The 25,252-nt window shown below is 36.8% G+C and overlaps 1 protein-coding gene across 1 annotated transcript in view; it reads left to right on the top strand.

The window, feature by feature from the left end:
* The first annotated feature begins 1,229 nt into the window (after nt 1-1,229).
* The window catches only part of LEKR1 (leucine, glutamate and lysine rich 1), a 237,816-nt gene continuing 213,793 nt past the window's right edge, over nt 1,230-25,252 (top strand). The window contains exons 1-2 of the mRNA XM_055411122.2: nt 1,230-1,313; nt 24,182-24,396. Of these exons, the coding sequence (XP_055267097.2) occupies nt 1,266-1,313; nt 24,182-24,396 (263 nt within the window). The 5' untranslated portion in view covers nt 1,230-1,265. The remainder of the gene's footprint in view (nt 1,314-24,181; nt 24,397-25,252) is intronic.

Below are 25,252 nucleotides of genomic sequence, written 5' to 3'. Positions count from 1 at the left end.
TTTATCTTTAGGTTGGAAGACAGCCCATTAGTTATTTATTTTAAACAGCAGCTCATTAAACATGGAACTTTGCTAACAAGGGGGATTGGAAATCCACCCTTCCACCAATACTTACACAATTAAAAAAAATACTGCCTCACAGGAACTTTTGTCAGTTACAATTTTCTTGACATCTTGCTATGTGGCTGGGGTTACTTTTTCTGATAGAGTACTATGCCTCTTTAGTCTGTTTGTCAAAATCTTGTCCTGATCAAAAGTAAACCTCCTCAGGAAGCCTTTGCTAATTCCCCATTCCTATGAGGAAGATAAGACATTTTTTTCCCGAAACTTCTAGATCGTTCCTTGTCTACAGCTCCTGGCCCTCAGGCCTTTCCTGCTGTGGAATCGTGCCTATATTATCTTACTCTGATCTCCCCCTTCACTTCCCATATTTATGTGTGTATATATGTATGTATCTGTATATATTCCCAAACATACGAATGAACATCTTTCACTCCTGAAACTGGACTGTCTATGCTTTCTCCTTATTTGGGAAACATTAAAAAAAGGAACTCAAAGTGCCCCTTCATTAACCTTGTGTGGTTTTATGAAAGTAATGATAGAGTTTTATATTGTTTTATTATAAAATGAAAATTATTAAAAGTAAAACATCTGTGTAAAAATTATATAAATGTCCACTTTTGGTAAAATTGGCACTTGGCTTCTTATGCTTTAGTGACTTTTCTGTTCGGTGCTTGCCTATCATATTTAACTTGATAACTCTAAATCTTTTTTCCTGTACTTCATTTAAACCAGCATTCATGTCACAGTTGCTTTCTTTTATCTGTTAAACTATTCTATAGATACTTTTTCCAGCAGCTTTTCAGGGGAAAAACTTTTCTTTTAAATGAAATAAATGGATCTGTTTAAAATTTTGTGATCCTTAATCTGTATTTGCAAAACAAATAACTAGTTGTAAGCCACTACAGAAGTTACAATTATTAAGTTCCAAAGAAAGAAAATGTTATTTTTAGTTCAATAGTCTCTCTAGGTCCTTCCTGTTCTGTTGGCCTAATAACCACATGAAAAAACCTCATTTGTACCTTTTAACATTGAGTTGATGAAACAAACAATTGTGGAAATAGTTATCCCCATTGATTCCCAAATACTTGTAGGAATTTATCTTTTAATTTAAATTTTCTTCATATTGTTTTAATTCTAATTATCACCATCAATGTTTTTAGATTATTTTACTTCAAAGCTCCTTCAGTATATTTTGGGAAATTATGGATCGTCATGTTCCCATGCATGCTTTACCTGAAGAAATCCAAAAGGTATGATATTATGTTATTACAGCACAACATTAGGAGAATTTTAACAGTTAATTCTAAAACATGGAAGAATGAATTCAGAGGTTTTATATTTATTTTAGTCAGGGGATCTGCAGTGAATTGGTGGAGTGGGGCAGGGAATAATTGTAATAGTCAAAACTGTAGAATTCAATTCAGTGCAAAGAATGTTCAGCCTGTAAAAGAAGCTGGATATATAATTTTGGCATGGTATTTGACCAGGTGTTTTTGGAGCCCTTGTGAAACAAGGACTCCAGCAATGGCCAAATACTATACTTAAATTTATCCATCAGCTTTTCAGGAAAAAAAAAAAACTGACATAAATGGGTCCGTTTCAAATGTTAAGTAATCCTTATTGTGTATTTGCAAAACAAATAATTAGTAAACCACTACAGAAATTTTCAGTTCAGTTCAGTTGCTCAGTCATGTCCTAGTCTTTGTGACCCCATGGACTGCAGCTCCCCAGGCCTCCCTGTCCATCTGCAACTCCTGGAGTTTACTCAAACTCATGTCCATTGAGTCGGTGATGCCATCCAACTATCTCATCCTCTGTCGTCCCCTTCTCCTCCTGCCCTCAATCTTTCCCAACATCAGGGTCTTTTCAAATGAGTCAGTTCTTCACATCAGGTGGCCAAAGTATGGTAGTTTCAGCTGCAGCATCAGTCCTTCCAATGAATATTCAGGACTGATTTCCTTTAGGATGGACTGGTTGGATCTCCTTGCTGTCCAAGGGACTCTCGAGAGTCTTCTCCAACACCACAGTTCAAAAGCATCAATTCTTCAACGCTCAACTTTCTTTATAATCCAACTCTCACATCCATACATGACTATTGGAAAAACCATAGCCTTGACTAGATGGACCTTTGTTGGCAAAGTAATGTCTCTGCTTTTTAATATGCTGTCTAGGTTGGTCATAACTTTTCTTCCAAGGACCAAAACATTTTAGTTTGTAACTTTTTTTAAAAATAATTTTTATTTATTCATGACTGTGCTGGGTCTTCGGTGGTGTTCACGGGCTTTCTCTAGTTGCATGGAGTGGGAGCTATTCTTTGTTGCAGGCCCTAGAGCACACAGATTTCAGTAGTTGTGGCACATGGGCTTAGTTGCCCCGAAGCATGTGGAATCTTCCTGGATCAGGAAGACCCATGTCCTCTGCATTGGCAGGCGGATTCTTATCCACTGTGCCACCTGGGAAGTCCTAGTTTGTAACTTTTTATGATGCAAAAATTTTAAGGGTATCTCTCTATAAGGGTCTATTTCAGTTTCACCTTAATTCTTATTGTTTACCATGTTTTAAGGCCTTTTATAGATATCAACTCATTTAATCTGGTTAACAATCAATTCTTTTCACCATTGCTATGCTATTTTACTACCTGTTAATTTATATCTGTCCTCAGGCAAAATCATTTCTCCCATATTTACTGTGGCAATGCATACATTGCTAATAGCATAATTAAAAATAGCTCTTTGAAACTGATTGACAAATTATGAATTAAAACCTCAAACCTTAACTGTCATTTATCATTCAGTTTTTAAGGTAAATCTATAGTCAGTTTAAGATTAATCACCAGTCCATTAGTTTTTAATTAAAAACTGCAGTCAGCTCTCAGGTATATTTTTATCTTTTATGCATGTAATGCCTGTTAACATTAATCATGCCATTGATTTAACTTGATACTTACTTCTACCGCGTGTCCTTTAGATTTACGTAAACTGCAGTCTAGCAGGACCTGGAAGGGAAGTCCAGTTACCATAAAAGACCTTTTAAACCATTGCATTTAATTCACTTCATGTTTATAGATATAAGAGAAAGTTCAGGGAGAGCTCAGCTATGCTATGCTTACCTGAGAAATGGTACCTAGATGTGTTTGAACACATGGAGTGTCCTCACACTCCCTCAAATGATTTCCTTCCATGTACTAGCTTGGTGTAGTAGAGATAAAAAGAAAAAAACAATCTGCAAGAAACAATACCCATACTCAGATACCAGTCATCTGTTAGGAAGCCGATATATAATGATATGAAAAAAGAAAAGACCCTAAAAGACAATGTTTGATTTAAATGTCATGTGAGATACTATCTTTTCTGAAAATAGAGAAGGTGGGGAGAGGAATCCCTGAGTATCATGATGGTCAAGGGAGGATCTTTATGCAGGAAGTAGAATTGGAATTGGCCCTTGAAAGCGATGTACTCCTAGAGACAGACAGGGAAAAGGTTATTCTGGGCTAAGTGAACAAAAGCTCACTGGTAAGAAAAAAAACTGGCCAGGGTAGAGAATGTTTAACAATGTCAGTGTTTTAAATTCATGAAAGAGTATGTGTTTAAGAGTTTTTAATGAGTTGAAGAATGTGGTTTTTTTCTTAAGGTACTTATATAAGTAAATTTTTTAAAAATGCTAAAACCAGTCATTTTATAAATACACTTATATTCTCAAATCTTAAATGACAGGGAGCTGTCCATGTAATGCAGAGAAGTGGGGAGGCCAGGAGTAGCTTAGCTGCCTAAGGGCCTGGACAAGTGAGTTGATTGTAGCCCTTGGTCTGCTGAATGCTTAGCCTGTAAAGTGCATCTTTGCACTTTTTCAGACTGAAGTTAGATACACTTATACGACAAGTATTTATCAAGTGCCTGTAGTGTGCCAGACATTGTTTTGGGTACTTGATTATAAAGCAACCAAAAATATGCACATGCATCCCACAGCCTGTTAGAGCTTGTTTTGGGAATGTCAGTTACTCGTTTTCCATAACTTCTTACCTAATATTCGATTCCTCTAGATTATCCAAAATGTAACTGGTTAAAGCATATTTATTTAGTCAGCTTGCATACATCATTCTGTATACAAGTACATTAAACAGATATATAAGCTTATAATAGTAATAAGAGTACTTCAGATTAGAACCATTTCATTATTAAAATTTAGTCGCTCAGTCGTGTCGGATTCTTTGCAACCCTATGGACTGTAGCCTACCAGGCTCCTCTTTCCATGGAATTTTCCAGGCAAGAGTACTGGAGTGGGTTGCCATTTCCTTCTCCAGAGGATCTTCCTGACCCAGGGATCAAACCCAGGTCTCCCACATTGTAGGCAGATGCTTTACCATCTGAGCCACCAGGGATTTTGTTATTAAGATAAAACAAATCTTAGCCTTTCATAATGACTTGGCAATTGTGCTATAGTTCTTTATGAGATAAGAGAGGATGGGTGGATCAGTGTACAGAGACACAGAGGACTTTTAGAGGCTTTTTTTCTTGTTCTTATGTTAACTTTTTGTGTTAGTTTTTATGCTGGCTCTTCTCTCTAGGGGATTCCCTGGTGACTCAGATGGTAAAGAATCTGCCTACCATGTGGGAGATCTGGGTTCGATCCCTGGGTCAGGAAAATCCTCTGGAGAAGGAAATGGCAACCCCCTCCAGTATTCTTGCCTGGAAAATACTATAGACAGAGAAGCCTGGCAGGCTACAGTCCATGGGGTTGCGAAAAGTCAGACAGGACTGAGTGACTAACACTAACGGCTTCTATCTAGAGAAGCCCCTGCTGTGTTTCCTTTTTTGCTGTGTGTAGGCAAGAAAGGTTAGTGTAGAAATCAGGAAAGAGAAGTGAGGGAAATCTTTTTCTTTCTGTACTTTTGCTGTATAATATGGAAATAGGATGGTTGAACAATTACTTGAAAGATATATGATAAAGGAAATGAAAATGACTGTACTATACTGTACACACACTAGTAAAATAAGTAGCAGTAGATAAGAGTTGCAAGAGAATGTAAATGTGGTGGGGGAGATGGCCAACAAAGGAAAAGTGTGAAGAATACCGATAATGCTAAGCTCTAGTTAGTCCATTACCTTATTAGAAAGAGAAGACTGTTAAATCGTCTCGCCACTAGTCTCATCTTCTTAGGACATCTTAGGGAAGAAAGAAAAAGATAATCTTTTGACAACCACTCCCAGATCTTTTTGTTTTTTTTATCACAATTTCTGACTGAGCATAAACACATTTCAGATTCCCATCTCCCCAAGTAGCAGAAAATGTCAAACGGACTAATGGGCTGGAAGGCAAGACCATACTCATCCCTTTGTCTGCTGATGGACTCTACAGCTTACTTCTTTAGGTACTTAGACTATATCTCTAAATATACTCTCGACACAAAGTTGACTCCTACCTGTTTCTGACTTCCAATAAGTAGCAGCTTTGCTGGAATTTTTATCTAGCAGACTGAAAGCAGAATGCACTTGTCATGATAGTACACTTTGTGTTTAGTGTTTTATTGCCACAATTAAAACTAAAACACTTATAGATTAGCAAAATAATAATTCTGTATTTCTTCCCTTCCTGAATGTGCACCTATTTCAGAAACATATGGACTCTTTTTAAAAAGAAGAACAATGAGTAATATTCCTTTTTGCTGTTTTGCTAGAAGATATACACAGAAGTCAGAACAACCTCAACAAATCAGTGGAAAAATAAGTTATTTTGCAAAAGTAGCACTGGTCTCTTGTTATATTTTAATGGTGACAAAATGAGCACTTTTAATAGGATTTTAGCCTCAGGAGATATTTATTATCACAGGACACAAAGTAAAATAAAGAGACCGGAGTTGTTTATTTTATAATACAGAAGTGGCAGTGCAAGGGCTGGAGAGCACACTGTTCTTTCTGGGATAACAATCCCTTTCCCTACCAGCAACAGCTCATTTTGTCCTGTTTCAGTAATTTTAGTACTTTGGAACTTTGAAATTTATTCAGAATAACAGTTTTATATTTCCAAGCACAGGTTGTCATTGCCAGAAAAAATAAACTTAATTTTCCAGGTCATTTTGGGCCACTGTGGCTAGGATCAGATTTTGTGTTGAATTAAAGTAGAGTAAAAGGAGAGAAAATCGTCATTGAAACATTAGCACTATTATCCTGGAAAAGTAGTGATATGTCTATGTGTGTGGGGGTATGTGTTGTCTTTTTAAGCAATTGTAGTTTTGAAACATAACAAAAGACATAAGAAGCTGTATAATTTTTGAAGAGACTGTTCACTTAATATTGTGACCCAAGAGAGTTCATTAGGGAAAACTTTTTTTTGAAGAAATAACTATGAATATTGAAAAATCTGTATTTGTTAATTTGTAGTCCAAAATACTTTTGCTGCCTGGCCATAGAGAGTCCCAGAATTTACTAAGGTGAAGTTTTCTAGAAAAATAGGTGTTGGGATAAATATACTTTGGAGGTAAATTTAAATCTAAACATAGGCATGTCATGTATAATTTATATATGAAAACAACACTTCTTAAAATTGCTTATTGAAATTTCTCTGGATTAATCTCTAGCATTTTAGTACCAGCTTTATTTATATTTTATTATTTTGAAACCAAGCCTTTTATTTTAAGATCATTGTAAACTCACAAGCAGTTGTGAGAAATACCAGTAGATCTCATGTACCCTTCCCCCAACTTACTCCAATGGTAACATCTGGTAAAACTCTACTAGATATCACAACCAGACATTGACATTGACACAGTTAAGGATTCTGTGACAACAAAGATTCCTCATGTTGCCCTTTTATAGCTACATTCACCTCAACCTTTGCTTTCACATGACTCCACTCTCCTACCCCCAGTTCATGACCTCTAGCAACCAGTGATTTGATCTCCCAATAATTTTGTCACCTCAAGAATGTTATAAAAATGGGATTATGCAATATGTAGTCTTTGGATTAGTTTCTTTTTTGAATCAGTGTAATTTTCTGGAGTTTTATACATATTGTATATATTTGTAGCTTATTCCTTTGTATTGCTGAGTAGCATTCCATGGTATAAATCTACTGCAATTTATTTAACCTGTTGAAGAACATCTGAGTTTTTCCTGTTTGGGGCTATTATGTATATAGTTGCAGTAAATATTAGTGTACAGGTTTTTATGTGAACTTGTGTTTTTATTTTCATAGGATAAATGCTCAAGTACAATTGCTAGATTGTTTGGTAGTTGCATGTTTAGTTTTCTAAACACTGCCAAACTTTTCCAGAGGGCTGTAACATTTTACATCCTCACCAGCAGTATATGAGTGATCCAGTTTCTCTGCATGTTTAGTATTTGATATTGTCATTGGTTGAAAAAAGTTTTATTGAGATATAGTTAATGTGCAAAATTATATGTTTCAGGTGTACAGCATATCCTTGTGGCTTATTTATTTTATATATAGTAGTTTATATCTCTTAATCCCCTATCCCTAACTTGCCCCTTTTCCTTTCCCCCTCCCCACTGGTAACCACTAGCATGTTCTCTTTATCTGTGATTCTATTTCCTTTTTGGTATATTCAGTAGTCTGTTGTATTTTTTAGATTCTACATATATGTGATATCATATAATATTTATCTTTGTCTGACTTACTCCACCCAGCATAGTACTCTTCAAGTCCATGCTTGTTGCAGATGGCAAAATTTCATTCTTTTAATGGCTGAGTAATATTCCATTCACATCTTCTTTATCTGTTCATCTGTTGATGGATACTTAAGTTGTTTCCATATCTTGGGTATTGTAAATAATGCTACTGTGAACATTGTGGTACATGTATCTTTTTGAATTAGTATTTTCATTTTCTTCTGGATATACACCCAGGACTGGAATTGCTGTATCATATGGTAGTTCTATTTTAGGGTTTTTTTTTTTTTTTGAGAAACCTCCATTCTGTTTGCAAAAGTGGTTGCACCAATTTACATTTCCACCAACAGTGTCTGAGGATTTGTTCTTCCCTGCATCTTCTCCCACTTTTGTTAATTTTTTTGTGTGTGTTAGCCATTCTTAATAGGTATGAGATGATATCTTTGTGATTTTTAATTTTCATTTCTCTGATGATTAACGGTGTTGAGCATCTTTTCAAGTGCCTATTTGCCATCTGTATGTATTCTATAGAAAAAGATTTATTCAGGTTTTCTGTTTTTAAATTGGGTTTTCTTTTTATATCAAGTTCTATGAGCTGTTTGTATTTTGATTATTAATCCCTTATCAGTCGTATCATTTGCAAATATTTTTCCCATTCCATAGGTTGTCTTTTTGTTGTTGTTGAAGGTTTCCTTTGCTATGCAAAAGCTTTTCAGCTTGATTAGATCTCATTTACTTATGTTTGCTTTTGTTTGCTTTAGAATAAAGATCAAACAATATTGTTATGATTTATGTCAAAGAGAGTTTTTGTCTGTTTTCTTCTAGGAGTTTAATAATTTCTGGTCTTATATGTAGGTCTTTAATCCAGTTTGAGTTTATTTTTGTATATGGTGTTAGAAAAGGTTCAGGTTTCATTTTTTTTACATGTAACTGTCCTATTTTCCCAGCAGTGCTTATTGAAGGGACTGTCTTATCCTATTTTCTACTGTATATTCTTGTTGCCTTTGTAGTAGATTAATTGACCATAAGTGTGTTAATTTGTTTCAGGACTCTCTCTTCTGTTGCAATGATCTATGTGTCTGTTTGTTTACTGTTTTGTACCAGAACCATACTGTTTTGATTGCTGTAGCTTTGCATTATAGTTTGAAGTCAGGGAACATGATACCTCTAGTTTTGTTCTTTCTCAATATTATTCTAGCTATCGAGGGTCTTTTGTATTTCTATACAATTTATAAAACTGTTGTAGTTCTATGAAAAATGCCATTGATATTTTGATAGGAATTACATCGAATGTGAAGATTGCCTTTGGTAGTATGGTCACTTAAACAATATTCTTACAGTCCATGACATGGTATATCTTTTCATCTGTTTGTTTCATTATCAGTTTCTTTCATCAGTGTCTCATAGTTTTCCCTAGATCTTCAGGTAGGTTTATTCCTGGGTTAATTTTATTCTTTTTGATATGACTGTTAATTTCTCTTTCTGATAGTTTATTGTTAGTATATAGAATTGCAACAGATTTCTGTACATTCATTTTTTTTATCTTTCAACTTTACTGAATTCATTGATGAGCTCTAGTAGGTTTTTGGTGGTATCCTTAGGATTTTCTATGGATAATATTGTGTCATTTGCAAACCATGACAGTTTTACTTCTTCCTTTACAATTAGAATTCTTTTATTTTTTTTCTTACCTGATTGCCATGGTTAAGACTTCCAATACTATGTTGAATAAAAGTGGCAAGAATGGACACCATCTTATTCCTAATATCAGAGGAAATACTTTCACTGTTGAGTATGATGTTAGCTTTGGGCTTGTCATACACGGCCTTTATCATGTTGAGGTATGTTATATATAAACTCACTTCGTAAGAGTTTTTATCATAAATGGCTGTTGAATTTTGTCGAGATTTTGTACCTATTATAAATTCAGAGTTTCAAAGAATAGCAAGGAGAGATAAGAAAGCCTTCCTCAGCAATCAATGCAAAGAAATAGAGGAAAATAATAGAATGGGAAAGACTAGAGATCTCTCCAAGAAAATTAAAGATACCAAGGGAACATTTCGTGCAAAGATGGGCACAATAAAGGACAGAAATGGTAGGGCTGTAACAGAAGCAGAAGATATTAAGAAGAGGTGGCAAAATATACAGAAGAACTGTACAAAAAAGATCTTCACAACCCAGATAATCACGATGGCGTGATCACTCACCTGGAACCAGACATCCTGGAATGTGAAGTCAAGTGGGTCTTAGGAAGCATCACTACAAACAAAGCTAGTGGAAGTGATGGAATTCCAGTTGAGCTATTTCAAATCTTGAAAGATGATGCTGTGAAAGTGCTGCACTCAATATGCCAGCAAATTTGGAAAACTCAGCGGTGGCCAAAGGACTGGAAAAGGTCAGTTTTCATTCCAATCCCAAAGAAAGGCAATGCCAAAGAATGCTCAAACTACTGCACGATTGCACTCATCTCACATGCTAGTAAAGTCATGCTCAAAATTCTCCAAGCCAGGCTTCAGCAATACGTGAATTGTGAACTTCCAGATGTTCAAGCTGGTTTTAGAAAAGGCAGAGGAACCAGAGATCAAACTGCCAACATTTGCTGGCTCATTGAAAAAGCAAGAGAGTTCCAGGAAAACATCTATTTCTGCTTTATTAACTATACCAAAGCCTTTGTGTGGATCATAATAAACTGTGGAAAATTCTGAAAGAGATGGGAATACCAGACCACCTGACCTGCCTCTTGAGAAACCTGTATGCAGGTCAGGAAGCAACAGTTAGAACTGGACATGGAACAACAGACTGGGTCCAAATAGGAAAAGGAGTACATCAAAGTTGTATATTGTCACCCTGCTTATTTAACTTATATGCAGAGTACATCATGAGAAACGCTGGGCTGGAAGAAGCACAAGCTGGAATTGCTGGGATATTGCCGGGAGAAATATCAATAACCTCAGATATGCAGATGACACCACCCTTATGGCAGAAAGTGAAGAAGAACTAAAGAGCCTCTTGATGAAAGTGAAAGAGGAGAATGAAAAAGTTGGCTTAAAGCTCAACATTCAGAAAACTAAGATCATGGCATCTGGTCCCATCACTTCATGGGAAATAGATAGGGAAACAGTGTCAGACTTTATTTTTTTGGGCTCCAAAATCACTGCAGATGCTGATTGCAGCCATGAAATTAAAAGACACTTACTCCTTGGAAGAAAAGTTATGACCAACCTAGATAGCATATTAAAAAGCAGAGACATTACTTTGTCAACAAAGGTCTGTCTAGTCAAGGCTATGTTTTTTCCAGTAGTCATGTATGGATGTGAGAGTTGGACTGTAAAGAAAGCTGAGTGCCGAAGAATTGATGCTTTTGAACTGTGGTTTTGGAGAAGGCTCTTGAGAGTCCCTTGGACTGCAAGGAGATCCAACCTGTCCATTCTAAAGGAGATCAATCCTGGGTGTTCATTGGAAGGACTGATGTTGAAGCTGAAACTCCAATACTTTGGCCACCTTATGCGAAGAACTGACTCATTTGAAAAGACCTTGATGCTGGGAAATATTGAGGGCAGGAGGAGAAGGGAACAACAGAGGATAAGATTTTGGATGGCATCACCGACTCAGTGGACATGGGTTTGGGTGGACTCTGGGAATTGTTGATGGACAGGGAGGCCTGGTGTGCTGCGGTTCATGGGGTTGCAAAGAGTCGGACATGAATGAGCAACTGAAGTGAGCTCAAGGTGATCATATAGTCCTTATTCTTCAATTTGTTAATGTGGTGTATTACATTGATTGATATACAGATATTGAAAAATCTTTGCAACCCTAGGATAAATCCCACGTGGTCATGGTTTATGATCCTTGTAATGTATTGTTAGGTTCAGTTTAATAATATTTTGTTGAGGACTTTTGCATCTATGTTTCTCAGTGATATTGGCCTGTAGTTTCTTTTGTCTGGGTTTAATATAAGGGTGAGGCCGGCCTCATAGAATGTATGAAAGCATTCCTTCCTGTGCAGTTTTTTGGAATAGTTTGAGGAAGATAGGTGTTAACTCTTCTCTAAGTGTTTGGTGAAGTTCACTTGAGAAGCCATCTGGTCTTGGACTTTTTTTTTTCCTGAGTTTTAAAATAATTGATTCAATTTCATTATTGGTAGTTTGTCTGTTACAGTTTCTGTTTCTTCCTGTTTCAGTCATGGGAGTCCTGTTTCCTAGAAATTGTAGATTTCTGGGAATTTGTCCATTTCTTCTAGGTCATCCATTTTATTGGCATATAGTTGTTCTTAGTAGTCACTTACAATCTTTTGTATTTCTATGATGTTGGTTGTAACTTCTCCTTTTTCATTTCTGATTTTATTGATTTTTGTCTTTTCTCTTTTTTCTTGGTGAGTCTGGCTAAAGGTTTATCAATTCTGTTTACCTTTTCAAAGAACTAGTGCTTAGTTGTACTGATCTTCTCTATAATTTTTAGAGCCTCCATTTAACTTGTTTCTGATCTCATCTTTATGGTTTTTCATTCTACTAACTTTGGGTTTTATTTGGTTTTCTTTTTCTAGTTCCTTTAGGTGTAAGGTTAGGTTGTTTATTTGAGATATTTCTTGTTTCCTGAGTTAAACTTCTGTTGCTATAAACTGCCCTCTTTTTCTGTGTCCTTTTGTTTTCTTTTCATTTTCATTTAATTTTTGTAATTTTAAATTTCTTTTTTTAAAATTAAAAGAAATTTTAAGTTTCTTTTTTCCAAGTAATTTTTAATTTCTTTTTTTATTTCTTCAGTGAACCATCGGTTGTTTAGTAGCATATTCTTTAGCCTCCACATTTTTTTTTTTTACATTTTTTTCCCCTTGTAATTGATTTCTAGTCTCATAGTATTGTGGCTGGAAAAGACACTTGATATGATTTCAGTTTTCTTAAATTTTCCAAATTTTGTTTTGTGGCCTAGTATGTGAACTGTCTGGAGAATGTTTCTAGGCACTTGAAAAGAAGCATATTCTGCTTTTTGATGGTATGTTCTATGTATATCTATTAAGTTCATCTGGTTTAGTTTGTAATTTAAGGCCAGTGTTTCCTGATTAATTTTCTGCTTGGATGATCTGTCCATTGATGTAAGTGTGATGTAAAATCCCCTACTATTATTGTGTTATTGTCAATTTCTTCCTTTATATCTGTTAGTATTTGCTTTATATATTTAGGTGCTCCTATATTAGAGCTTATGTATATTTGTGATTATTATATGTTCTTGGATTGAGCACTTGATCATTTAATGTGTTTGTCTCTTGTAACATTCTTTATTTTAAAGCCTATTTTATCTTATGTAAGTATTGCCAACCTGGCTTTCTTTTAATTTCCATTTGCAATGAATACCTTTTTCTATCCCTTCATTTTCAATCTGTTTGTGTCTTTAGGTCTGAAGTAAGACTGTTGTAGGCAGCATATATACTGATCTGGTTTTTGTTTCCATTGAACCACTCCAGGTGTTTTGATTGGAGCATCTAATCCAGTTATATTTAAAGTAATTATTGATATCTATGTTCTTATTGTCATTTTGTTAATTTTTTTCAGATCTTTGTTGTTCCTTTCTTTTGTTCTTTTCTCTTGTGGTTTGATGACTATCTTTAGTGCTCTGTTTGGATTCCTTTTTGTGTGTGTATGTTTGTGTCTATTATCAACTTTTGGTTTGTGGTTTACCATGAGGCTTATATATAGCTATATATATATATGGAAATGGCAACCCACTCCAGTATTCTTGCCTAGAGAATCCCTTAGACAGAGGAGACTAGTGGGCTGCTGTCAGTAGGGTTGCACAGAGTCGGACACGACTGAAGCAACTTAGCTTGCACACATGTATTGGAAAAGGAAATGGCAACCCACTCCAGTGCTCTTGCCTGGAAAATCCATGGGCAGAGGAGCCTGGTAGGCTGCAGTCCATGGGGTCGTGAAGAGTCGGACACGACTGAGCGACTTCACTTTCACTTTTCACTTTCATGCATTGGAGAAGGAAATGGCAACCCAATCCAGTGTTCTTGCCTGGAGAATCCCAGGGATGGGGGAGCCTGGCGGCCTGCCGTCTATGGGGTCACACAGAGTCGGACACGACTGAAGTGACTTAGCAGCAACAGCAGTGGCTGACTTTATTTTTCTGGGCTCCAAAATCACTGCAGATGGTGATTGCAGCCATGAAATTAAAAGATGCTTACTCCTTGGAAGGGAAGTTATGACCAATCTAGACAGCATATTAAAAAGCAGAGACATTACTTTGCCAACAAAAGTCCGTCTTCTCAAGGCTATGGTTTTTCCAGTGGTCACGTATGGATGTGAAAGTTGGACTATAAAGAAAGCTGAGCGCCAAAGAATTGATGCTTTTGAACTGTGTTGTTGGAGAAGACTCTTGAGAGTCCCTTGGACTACAAGGAGATCCAACCTGTCCATCCTAAAGGAGATCAGTCCTGGGTGTTCATTGGAAGGACTGATGTTGAAGCTGAAACTCCAATACTTTGGCCACCTGATGTGAAGAGCTGACTCATTTGAAAAGACCCTGATGCTGGGAAAGATTGAGGGCAGGAGGAGAAGGGGATGAGAGAGGATGAGATGGTTGGATGGCATTGCCAACTCAATGGACATGGGTTTGGGTGGACTCCGGGAGTTGTTGATGGACAGGGAGGCCTGGCGTACTGCGATTCATGGGGTCGCAAAGAGTCGGACACAACTGAGTGACTGAACTGAACTGATATAGTCTTAAATTGTAGACCTTTTAATTTCAAATGCATTTTAACACCCTTGCATTTGTACTCTCCTCCCCTCACTATTATTCTTTTTAGCACAATATTTCACATCTGATTGTTTTGTGTATCTCTTAACTGCTTATTGTGGGTATAGGTGATTTTCTTACTTTTGTTTTTTAACCTTTCTACAAACTTTATTTCTGTTCATTTCCTTTCTTTACTATATATTTGCCTTTACCAATGAGCTTTTTCCCTTTGTAATACTCATATTTCTAGTTGTGGCCTTTTTTTCTTTTTTACTTATAGAAATCACATTAATATTTCTTGTAAAGTTGGCTTGGTGGTGTTAAGCTCTTTTAGCTTTTGCTTGTGTATAAAACGTTTGATCTCTCCATCAAATCTGAATGAAAGCCTTTCTTGATAGAGTATTCTTGGTTGCAGGTTTTCCCCTTTTATCACTTTAAATATATTGTGCTGCTGTCATTAATTTTTATTATAATCTTTCTTATAGGTGTGCAGTGATAGCTTATTGTGGTTTTAATTTGCATTTTCTTAATGACTAATGATATTGACTATTTTTTCATGTGCTTATTTGGCATCCGTGTGTCCTCTAAGGTGAAATATTTCTTAACCATTTTTTAATTTGATTTTTTTTTAAACTATTGAGTTTTGAGAGTTCTTTATATAATCTAGGTACTGGTCCTTTGTCAAATATGTGGCTTGCAAATCTTTTTTTCCAAGTCTGTAGCTTGTCATTTCATCCTCTTTACAGAGTGTTTTACAGAGCAGAAGTTTTAAATTTTGCAATTCAGATTATCAGTTTTTCCTTCTGTAGATCATGCTTTTGGTATCAAGTGTAAAAGCTGTGCCTAGTTTAGATCCTGAGTATTTCTTCCTAGGCTTTTTTCTTCTAAAATCATATTTTTATGTTGTTTATTTTAGTCCATGATCCATTGTAAGTTAATTAAGTTAATGGGGTGTGTGGTTTGGTTTGAAATTCTTTTATTTTTAATTTTTATTATTATTTTTAGCCTATGGGTATCCATTCGTTATAAGACCATTTGCTAAAAAGGTTGTTTTTCCTTTGCTGCTAAGTCACTTCAGTCATGTCTGACTCTGTGTGACCCCATAGACGGAAGCCCACCAGGCTCCCCCGTCCCTGGGATTCTCCAGGCAAGAACACTGGAGTGGGTTGCCATTTCCTTCTCCATGTTTTTCCTTTACTGAGTTGCTTTTGTACCTCTGCCAAAAATCAGTTTGGCATATTTATTTTGATCTATTTCTAGCTTCTCTATTCTATTCCATTTGATCTATGTGTCTATCCTTTGACCAATACCACGTTGTATTGATTACTGTAGCAATAGTATGTCTTGAAATCAGGTAAAATACTTTTCCCACTTTATTCTTGTTTTTCAGTACTCTTTTAGCTTTTCTAGTTCCTTTGCCTTTTCGTATAAATTTGAGAACAAATACTGTTTATATCTTAGAAAAGCACATATTGCTGGAAATAGGGGTTTTGGGTAGATGGTCTTTACCAAAGTGGTTTTTAAGTTGGTAGTACTGCTGGACTTATTGAAAGGAAGGGTTTTGATGGCCTTATGAACTGGTCAGGCGGTCTGTGTTACTAATGACTAAAAAGGTCCTCTGTTCTGTCTGAAAATGTTTCCCCCAATCTGAATAAAATTCACTAGCTAGACACTCGAAGAAGGCAATGGCAAGCCACTCCAGTACTCCTGCCTAGAAAACCCCATGGATGGAGGAGCCTGGTAGGCTGCAGTCTGTGGGGTCGCTATGGGTCGGACACGACTGAGCGACTTCACTTTCACACATTGGAGAAGGAAATGGCAACCCACTCCAGTGTTCTTGCCTGGAGAATGCCAGGGACGGGGGAGCCTGGTGGGCTTCCGTCTATGGGGTCACACAGAGTCGGACACAACTGAAGTGACTTAGTAGTAGCAGCAGCTAGACACTCGTTGTTTTGAGTAAAGGTATCTTTTTTAACATAAAACTTATTAGAAAAGTTAACATTTTATATGTGCTGTCATTTTTACAGCAGTAAAAATTTTCCTATTTCTTTCCTCCTTATGCAAGCATAGAAAGCATGGAATGGGTGGGGAAAGGAAGGGAGAACAATTTTTTTGAGCAGAGAATGCCTCACTTGGGTACTAGGAGGTTCAGTTCAGTACAATTGCTCAGTCGTGTCCGACTATTTGTGACCCCATGAATTGCAGAACGCCAGGCCTCCCTGTCCATCACCAACTCCCGGAGTTCACCCAAACTCATATGCATCAAGTCGATGATGCCATCCTGCCATCTCATGCTCTGTCGTCCCCTTCTCCTCCTTCCCCCAATCCCTCTCAGCATCAGAGTCTTTTCCAATGTGTCGACTCTTCGCATGAGGTGGCCAAAGTACTGGAGTTTCAGCTTTAATATCAGTCCTTCCAATGAACACCCAGGACTGATCTCCTTTAGGATGGACTGGTTGGATCTCCTTGCACTCCAAGGGACTCTCAAGAGTCTTCTTGAACACCACAGTTTAAAAGCATCAATTCTTCGGCCCTCAGCTTTCTTTATAGTCCAACTCTCACATCCATACATGACCACTGGAAAAACCATAGCCTTGACTAGATGAACCTTTGTTGGCAAAGTAATGTCTCTGCTTTATAATATGCTGTCTAGGTTGGTCATAACTTTCCTTCCAAGGAGTAAGCATCTTTCAATTTCATGGCTGAAGTCACCACCTGCAGTGATTTTGGAGACCAAAAAAAAAACGTCTGACGCTGTTTCCACTGTTTCCCTATCTATTTCCCATGAAGTGATGGGACCAGATGCCATGATCTTAGTTTTCTGAATGTTGAGCTTTAAGCCAACTTTTTCACTCTCCTATTTTACTTTCATCAAGAGGCTTTATAGTTCCTCTTCACTTTCTTCCATAAGGGTGGTGTCATCTGCATATCTGAGGTTATTGATATTTCTCCCAGCAATCTTGATTCCAGCTTGTGCTTCTTCCAGCCCAGCATTTCTCATGATTTATTCTGCATATAAGTTAAATAAACAGGATGACAATATACAGCCTTGACATACTCCTTTTCCTATTTGGAACCAGTCTGTTGTTCCATGTCCAGTTCTAACTGTTGCTTCCTGACTTGCATATAGATTTCTCAAGAGGCAGGTCAGGTGGTCTGGTATTCCCATCTCTTTCAGAATTTTCCACAGTTTATTGTGATCCACACAGTGAAAGGTTTTGGCATAGTCAATAAAGCAGAAATAGATGTTTTTCTGGAACTCTTTTGCTTTTTCAATGATCCATCATTTCAGTTCAGTTCAGTCACTCAGTCATGTCCAACTCTCCGCAACCCCATAAATCATAGCACGCCAGGCCTCCCTGTCCATCACCAACTCCCGGAGTTCAATCAAACTCATGTCCACAGAGTCGGTGATGCCATCCAGCCATCTCATTCTCGGTCTTCCCCGTCTCCTCCCGCCCCCAACATTTCCCAGCATGAGTCTTTTCCAGTGAGTCAACTCGTCGCATGAGATGGCCAAAGTATTGGAGTTTCAGCTTTAGTATCAGTCCTTCCAATGAACACCCAGGATTGATCTCCTGTAGAATGGACTGGTTGGATCTCCTTGCAGTCCAAGGGACTCTCAAGAGTCTTCTACAACACCACAGTTCAGAAGCATCAATTCTTCGGCGATCAGCTTTCTTCACAGTTCAACTCTCACATCCATACATGACCACGGGAAAAACCATAGCTTTCAGATGTTGGCAATTTGATCTCTGGTTCCTCTGCCTCTTCTAAAACCAGCTTGAACATCTGCTTGAACAAATCCCTTATGATTATACAGTGGAAGTGAGAAATAGATTTAAGGGACTAGATCTGATAGACATAGTGCCTGATGAACTATGGACAGAGATTCGTGACATTCTACAGGAGACAGGGATCAAGACCATCCCCATGGAAAAGAAATGCAAAAAAGCAAAATGGCTGTCTGAGGAGGCCTTACAAATAATTGTGAAAAGAAGAGAAGCGAAAAGCAAAGGAGAAAAGGAAAGATATAAGCATCTGAATGCAGAGTTCCAAAGAATAGCAAGGAGAGAAAAGAAAGCCTTCCTCAGCGATCAATGCAAAGAAATGGAGGAAATCAACAGAATGGGAAAGACTAGAGATCTCTTCAAGAAAATTAGAGATACCAAGGGAACATTTCATGCAAAGATGGGCTCGATAAAGGACAGAAATGGTAAGGACCTAACAGAAGCAGAAGATATTAAGAAGAGGTGGCAAAATACACAGAAGAACTGTACAAAAAAGATCTTCACAACCCAGATAATCACGATGGTGTGATCACTCACGAAGAGCCAGACATCCTGGAATGTGAAATCAAGTGGGCCTTCGGAAGCATCACTACGAACAAAGCTAGTGGAGGTGATGGAATTCCAGTTGAGCTATTTCAAATCCGGAAAGATGATGCTGTGAAAGTGCTGCACTCAATATGCCAGCAAATTTGGAAAACTCAGCAGTGGCCACAGGACTGGAGGTCAGTTTTCATTCCAATCCCAAAGAAAGGCAATGCCAAAGAATGCTCAAACTACTGCACTAGGAGGTTACTGAGTGTTTTTTCCACTTGAAGCATAGTAGATTTGAAGAGGATCTGAAGCCTGAATTTAACCTTTTAAAAATTTTGCATCATTTTTATATTAAATGACTATAATTTTAAAAGTACAAATATTGCATTTGAGAAGTATAGTTTACAAATTTATTTTTAAATGGCTCCACATTTGTTTAATATACTGCATTTGTTGATGCCTCCTCCAAAGTGCATCTTGTGAAAAGGAAAAACATCCTGCTAATGATAGCTCTTTTCTCAAGAATGACAACATGTCATTATTTTACTTAAAAAATGACATGATGCAACACCAAGTTATAAGAATGGCGCACAAATTATATTTCACAAAAAACAGCTAAGGTTTACTTACTTAATTTGGGAACATAATTATAGTATTTCATATCTCCTCAAGTTTCACAGAAATGACCTAAGTAATTAGCCTATACAGATACAAAGAATTTGAAAGTGTTATTACATTTTACTGTTGCAGTTTTACTTACCGAAAACTATTTACAATTTAATAGCCCTGAAACCTTTGTTCAGTATACTTGTTGCACGTAAATCATCAGTGACTTAGGTTGTACTACATGAAACCTAGAGACTACTCTTATGAATTTATTATTTATTTTGTAATTGTTTTGTTTCCTAGATTATAGTAAATATCATATTTTGGCTTCCTATGCTGAACATCTAGAAGTCTGTTTTATAGCATGTATATTTCACTTATTTCAGCTTTTCCCACCATGCTTACTATGGTAGAATAACATTCTAATAATTTTCACAATTTTGAAGTTTATACGATTTGTGTTTTATACATCAGGCTGCAAATAAGCTCTATCCAGCAAGAGTTTTCTTTAAAATAAGGACATGGCATTTTCCCAGGAGCAGGGAAAGAACTGGTTAATAGGCTAAGGATGAAAGTTCTTGAGAGTAAGAATTTTTAAATTGATGAAAAGGAACCAAAACTCATGATGGGCAAAGGGACTGTAAGAAAATACGCATATGTTCTTCATTAGTTCAGGTCTCCTGACCTGGATGAATTATATTCCTGGGGACTGATAGTATATTTCAATAGGATTGCAGAGCCACTCTTGGTGATCTTTGAGAATATGTAGATAGTAAGGCAATGGCAAGCCACTCCAGTACTCTTGCCTAGAAAATCCCATGGATGGAGGAGCCTGGTAGGCTGCAGTCCATGGGGTCACTAAGGGTCAGACACGACTGAGCGACTTCACTTTCACTTTTCACTTTCACACATTGGAGAAGGAAATGGCAACCCACTCCAGTGTTCTTGCCTGGAGAATCCCAGGGAAGGGGGAGCCTGATGGGCTTCCGTCTATGGGGTCACACAGAGTCAGACATGACTGAAGTGACTTAGCAGCAGCAGCAGCAAGAGGATAACATACAAATACCATTCCATGTATAGAATGACCGTAAATTACTACCAGTGAACTCCCAGACAAGATTCTAGACTATATTAAAGGGCAATTTGTGAGCATGTTAGAGAAGACAATAACCCTTGAGCCAATTTTATGTTCTTGAATAGAACCAGCATGTAGGCTTTGCCATTCCATTTTGTGCAGTCACTAGATTTAGGAACTGTAGTTGACATAAAATATATGGAATTTATGAAAGCATTTGACAAAGTTTATCTTAATATTCCTAAAGGCCGTATGAATAAATATAGACAGGTTACCCACGTCATTGGGTTATTTAGTAGCCAGGTGAAACACTGTATCTGTAATGTGCTGAGTAATGGGTTTAGTATTAACCAAGCAGATATGAGAAGGAAATGGCAACCCATTCCAGTATTCTTGCCTGGAGAATCTTATGGACAGAGGAGCCTGGTGGGCTACAGTCCATGGTGTTACAAGAGTCAGACATGACTTAGCAACTAAACCACCCCCAGACCAAACCAAGCAGATATGACATGCTATAGAGTTCTACCCTCAACCTTATATTGAGGGTAGAACTCATATTCAACATTCTTGATCAGTAAATTAGATGCATAAAACAACTTGCCAGAATCAGTTTTGCAGAAGAGACAAAGCTTAGAATTTTCTGGATACAAAGTCACTTAACTAAAGTTTGAGTCTAAAACATACATACCTATGTAAATGTATATACATTAAAATTTTATTTATTTATATTTACAATTATATTTGTTTTTCTGCATTTGCATCTGAAAAGCTAAATGCTCACATAAGAAAATGAGGGTTATTGGTTGTAAGGAATAGGTAGCTTTAGGGGGAAAAGTGAGAATAGTGGAAGACTATTGGGTATGGATTCCAAAAGGCAAGTAGGGCAATTAAGTCTTAGCAGGGACTGGAGTAAGGAAGTGGAAGGTCATTGGGTATGAGACAGTATCTGGTTCAATTTCTTTCTGTCTTACACTGGATCTGCAATGTCTTTTTCTCATTTTCTCTGTGTGTGTTTGCTCATTCTTCTCTCTCATCCCAGTAATGTGGCTTACTCTGTACCTTGCATGTGATCCTTATATATTCTGGCTGTGCTGAAGATGTCCTAATTGCCTGGTCTTCAACACTTACAGTCTCAGCTAGCTCATCCCAGCTCAGAACTTGGTTTTTCTAGGTCAGATGTCCAAGCTTCATTCATCACTCAGCCATGCTAGGGTGGATTGTTGGAGGGGGTATTAGTCATATTTCCAGAGTAGCCAGGACTATGGAAGGTGGACTCTCTACAAAAGGGGACATAAGTGGGAAGGAATGGCTTGGTATATTCAGTATAGTGGGACATGGTTTTACACTGCAGTGTGTTTTTGGGTAGGGGTTTTATTTAACATAAAAGCCAGTTATAGTATATAATAGCAACATATAATTGATAAAAATACAGAAGACCATTGTGATCTGATTGTATTAAATGATGTTACTAATGGTATTATTAATGAGATTTTATAATGAGGGAAATACGGGTCCACTCTTATTCTGCTTTAGTGAGACCAACAGTAGTATTCAATTCTGGACTCCATACTTTGAAATAGATGTAGATCACTGGAACATGTTTAGAAAAAATTATCTAGACTGAGAAAGAAATTCAAAACCGTGTCATTATGCAAAATAGCTGAAGGAATTGGAAGTATTGACTTAAAGAATTAAAAGATATGTAGAGTTCCTAATCGGAGAAGGCAATGGCAAGCCACTCCAGTACTCTTGCCTAGAAAATCCCATGGATGGAGGAGCCTGGTGGGCTGCAGTCCATGGGGTCGCTAAGGGTCAGACACGACTGAGCGACTTTACTTTCACTTTTCACTTTCACACATTGGAGAAGGAAATGGCAACCCACTCCAGTGTTCTTGCCTGGAGAATCCCAGGGACAGGGGAGCCTGGTGGGCTGCCGTCTATGGGGTCACACAGAGTTGGACACGACTGAAGTGACTTAGCAGCAGCAGAGTTCCTAATAACTGTCTTTAAATATTAGAAAAAGATCTGGTTATTCCTTATGGTTACTAGGTGGTCTAGGACTGGTAGATGCACCAGGGAAGCAGATTTGGGGTCAGCATGAGAAAGAATTTCCTCATAGACAAAACAATCAGAAGATGAAACAGGCTGTTTTACAAAGTAGTTTCCCATCATTTTTGAGTGCTGAGATAGACTCTGGATAACAACTTATGTAGGTTGGAATAGTCAATGAACACATCCACGCTTCAGCCAGGTTATCTTTATGATTTCTTTCAAACTTGTTTCATAAATCTATAAATTTGGTGTCAGTCGCAGTTAGATGACTGATGTAATCATTCATATATATCCCGTGTATATCATAGTTTTTAATTTGAAATTTTTATTAAGTTTAAATGAAAATAGCTATAAAAGTTATTATTAGTTTGTTTCAAGTAACTCTTTTATAATGGCATCAGTTCAGGTCAGTTCAGTCACTCAGTCGTGCCCGACTCTTTGCGACCCCATGAATCACAGCACGCCAGGCCTCCCTGTCTATCACCAGCTCCCAGAGTTCACTCAAACTCATGTCCATCGAGTCGGTGATGCCATCCAGCCATCTCATTCTCTGTCGTCCCTGTCTCCTCCCACCCCCAATCCCTCCCAGCATCAGACTCTTTTCCAGTGAGTCAACTCGTTGCATGAGGTATAGGCACATATGGTAGATGGCATTGATAGGCATATATGGTGGCATCAGTCTTAATTATAGGAGCAGTTTCTATAGTCTTAACAAAGTTGCATTAAGAGTAAGCATTCTTTGTATAGTCCAAGAGTTGCTTTAGTTTTAGTGCCCTGAAGCAAATATTTAATGAATCTCTCTTATCTTTATGAAAAAGCAAGACAGGTAGAGGCTGCTTGAGGAATATTTGTATACTTGATACAGAAAAAAGAATTATGTCTCTCTTGACTTCACTAAAATTCTATTTTTCACTCCCTGTATCTGGCCAAAGATATATAAGCATTTCATCTGAAGGAAGTAAGAGAATTTAGCAGACATTCACATGGTAGATAAATATGATACAAATGATTACAGGCATAAGTGCTGGTTTTAAAATAGACTTGGGTTTAATGTCAGCTTCTTCACTTATCAGCTGGTTATTTAACTTCAGCAGTCCCTTTGTTCTTATCTGTAAAATAGGTATAACTATACCTACCTGAGGGGGAGAAGAACTGATTTAGGGAGAAGAGATTAAGTTCAAAGTGTTTCTTCTATTTGTGGTTTTATGACAGAATGTTAAATTCTGTGCAAATCATAAAAGGTTAAAACTGAACAGGAACTGAGAACTCATTTGGCCCAATGCCATAATTGTATAGATGAGGAAAAAGGAGTCTGAATAAGCTAAGAGCCATCTCCAGGATCACAGTGCAGTTGGCAGTGAAAGACCAGTGATTTCTTCCCATATCAGGGAAAATTCATCTTAAAGCAAGAATTGTAAAGATAGTTTCATCAAAAAGTTTTATTTTATGGCAGATATTTCAAGGGTAAATCTTTCTTAGAGATACTGTGGAGAAATTATTACTCTGAAAGATCCTATTCTAATTCCAAGATTTTGTCAGTGCCATTTTAAAAAATTTTATGAAGTGTTGTAATTATTACTCCACGGCAGAGCACAATATACATTTACTTCATTTGGCCAAGATAGTTGCAATAACATCTTCAGTTGAACTTTATTTTTTAGAAATAAAAAAGTACCATTTCAGTAAATGTATGTTCTATTTTATAGATGTCTCCTGAAGAAAAAGTTTGTAAGTACTGTGGAGTCAGCTATCTAATTCTACATGAGTTTAAGGCTATGGAAGAAAAAGTAAAAGCAATGGAAAAAGAGATGAAATTTTATCAAGGAAGTATAGAACGTGAAAAGAGACTTCAAGAAAAACTACAGTCTCTTAGCCAAGATTTTGAACAGTACAAAATTGACAATGAATCCAAAACAGAAAGGTTAGAGTATGTTATTCTTTTCTATCATTTATTTAGTTTGGAAGAAAAGTACAGAAAATAGATTTGACTTTTGTTTTTCTAGAATTTCTCTATATCAAGTATAATTTATACCTTGATACATTTGAATTTGTTCATTAATTATTACTGATTACTAAGTATGATTCCTAGATATAATCTGAACATTCCTTTGAGGCTATGTTTCTATCTGAATCATTGGTGGTGGTGGTTTAGTCCCTAAGTCATGATTAACTCTTGTGACCCTGTGGACTGTAGCCTGCCAGCCTCCTCTATCCATCTGAATAACTAGAAACCAATTAATTTAGTAACTATAAGTTGAGATGGGTTGATTTTTACTTTTCTCCAGCTTTATATCTTAATTTTATCATTAGAAAGTTTTATCTATAAAAAATCAGGTGAATTTTGGTAGTTTTTATATTTAATATTTGTTTTAGATGTCCTTGACTATTTAGATTTATAGAATAAGGCTTTCATGTTATGAAAAGGTTGCCAAAACATTAAAACTGGCACATGATTCTAAATCAATAAAGCTGGAGTAAAATCAGAGATTGGGTTCCTAATGCTGGTCAAGTCCAATCAGCAATTTATTCTGCCTAAAGACACCTCATTGAGCTTATATAGACACTTACACAAAAGCATTTTTGCTGTTATTTCATGACTTTTCCTTTGAATGAATATTTTTCAACTTTAAATTATCAACAGTTGATGTCGTAAACAATGAACTAATGAATATATTGAACATTGTGTCCTTGTAGAGTTTTCTTAAATCTCTTAGGATTAAGTACTTGTCTTAAATTTTATTACAAATTTAAATAATTATATTAAATATCAGTTCTTA

The sequence above is a fragment of the Moschus berezovskii genome, chromosome 1 (assembly GCF_049115385.1).
Source record: "Moschus berezovskii isolate FMDL1 chromosome 1, NW_MosBer_1.0, whole genome shotgun sequence".
NCBI classification, from domain to species: domain Eukaryota; kingdom Metazoa; phylum Chordata; class Mammalia; order Artiodactyla; family Moschidae; genus Moschus; species Moschus berezovskii.
This window is presented reverse-complemented; position numbering and strand designations above follow the sequence as displayed.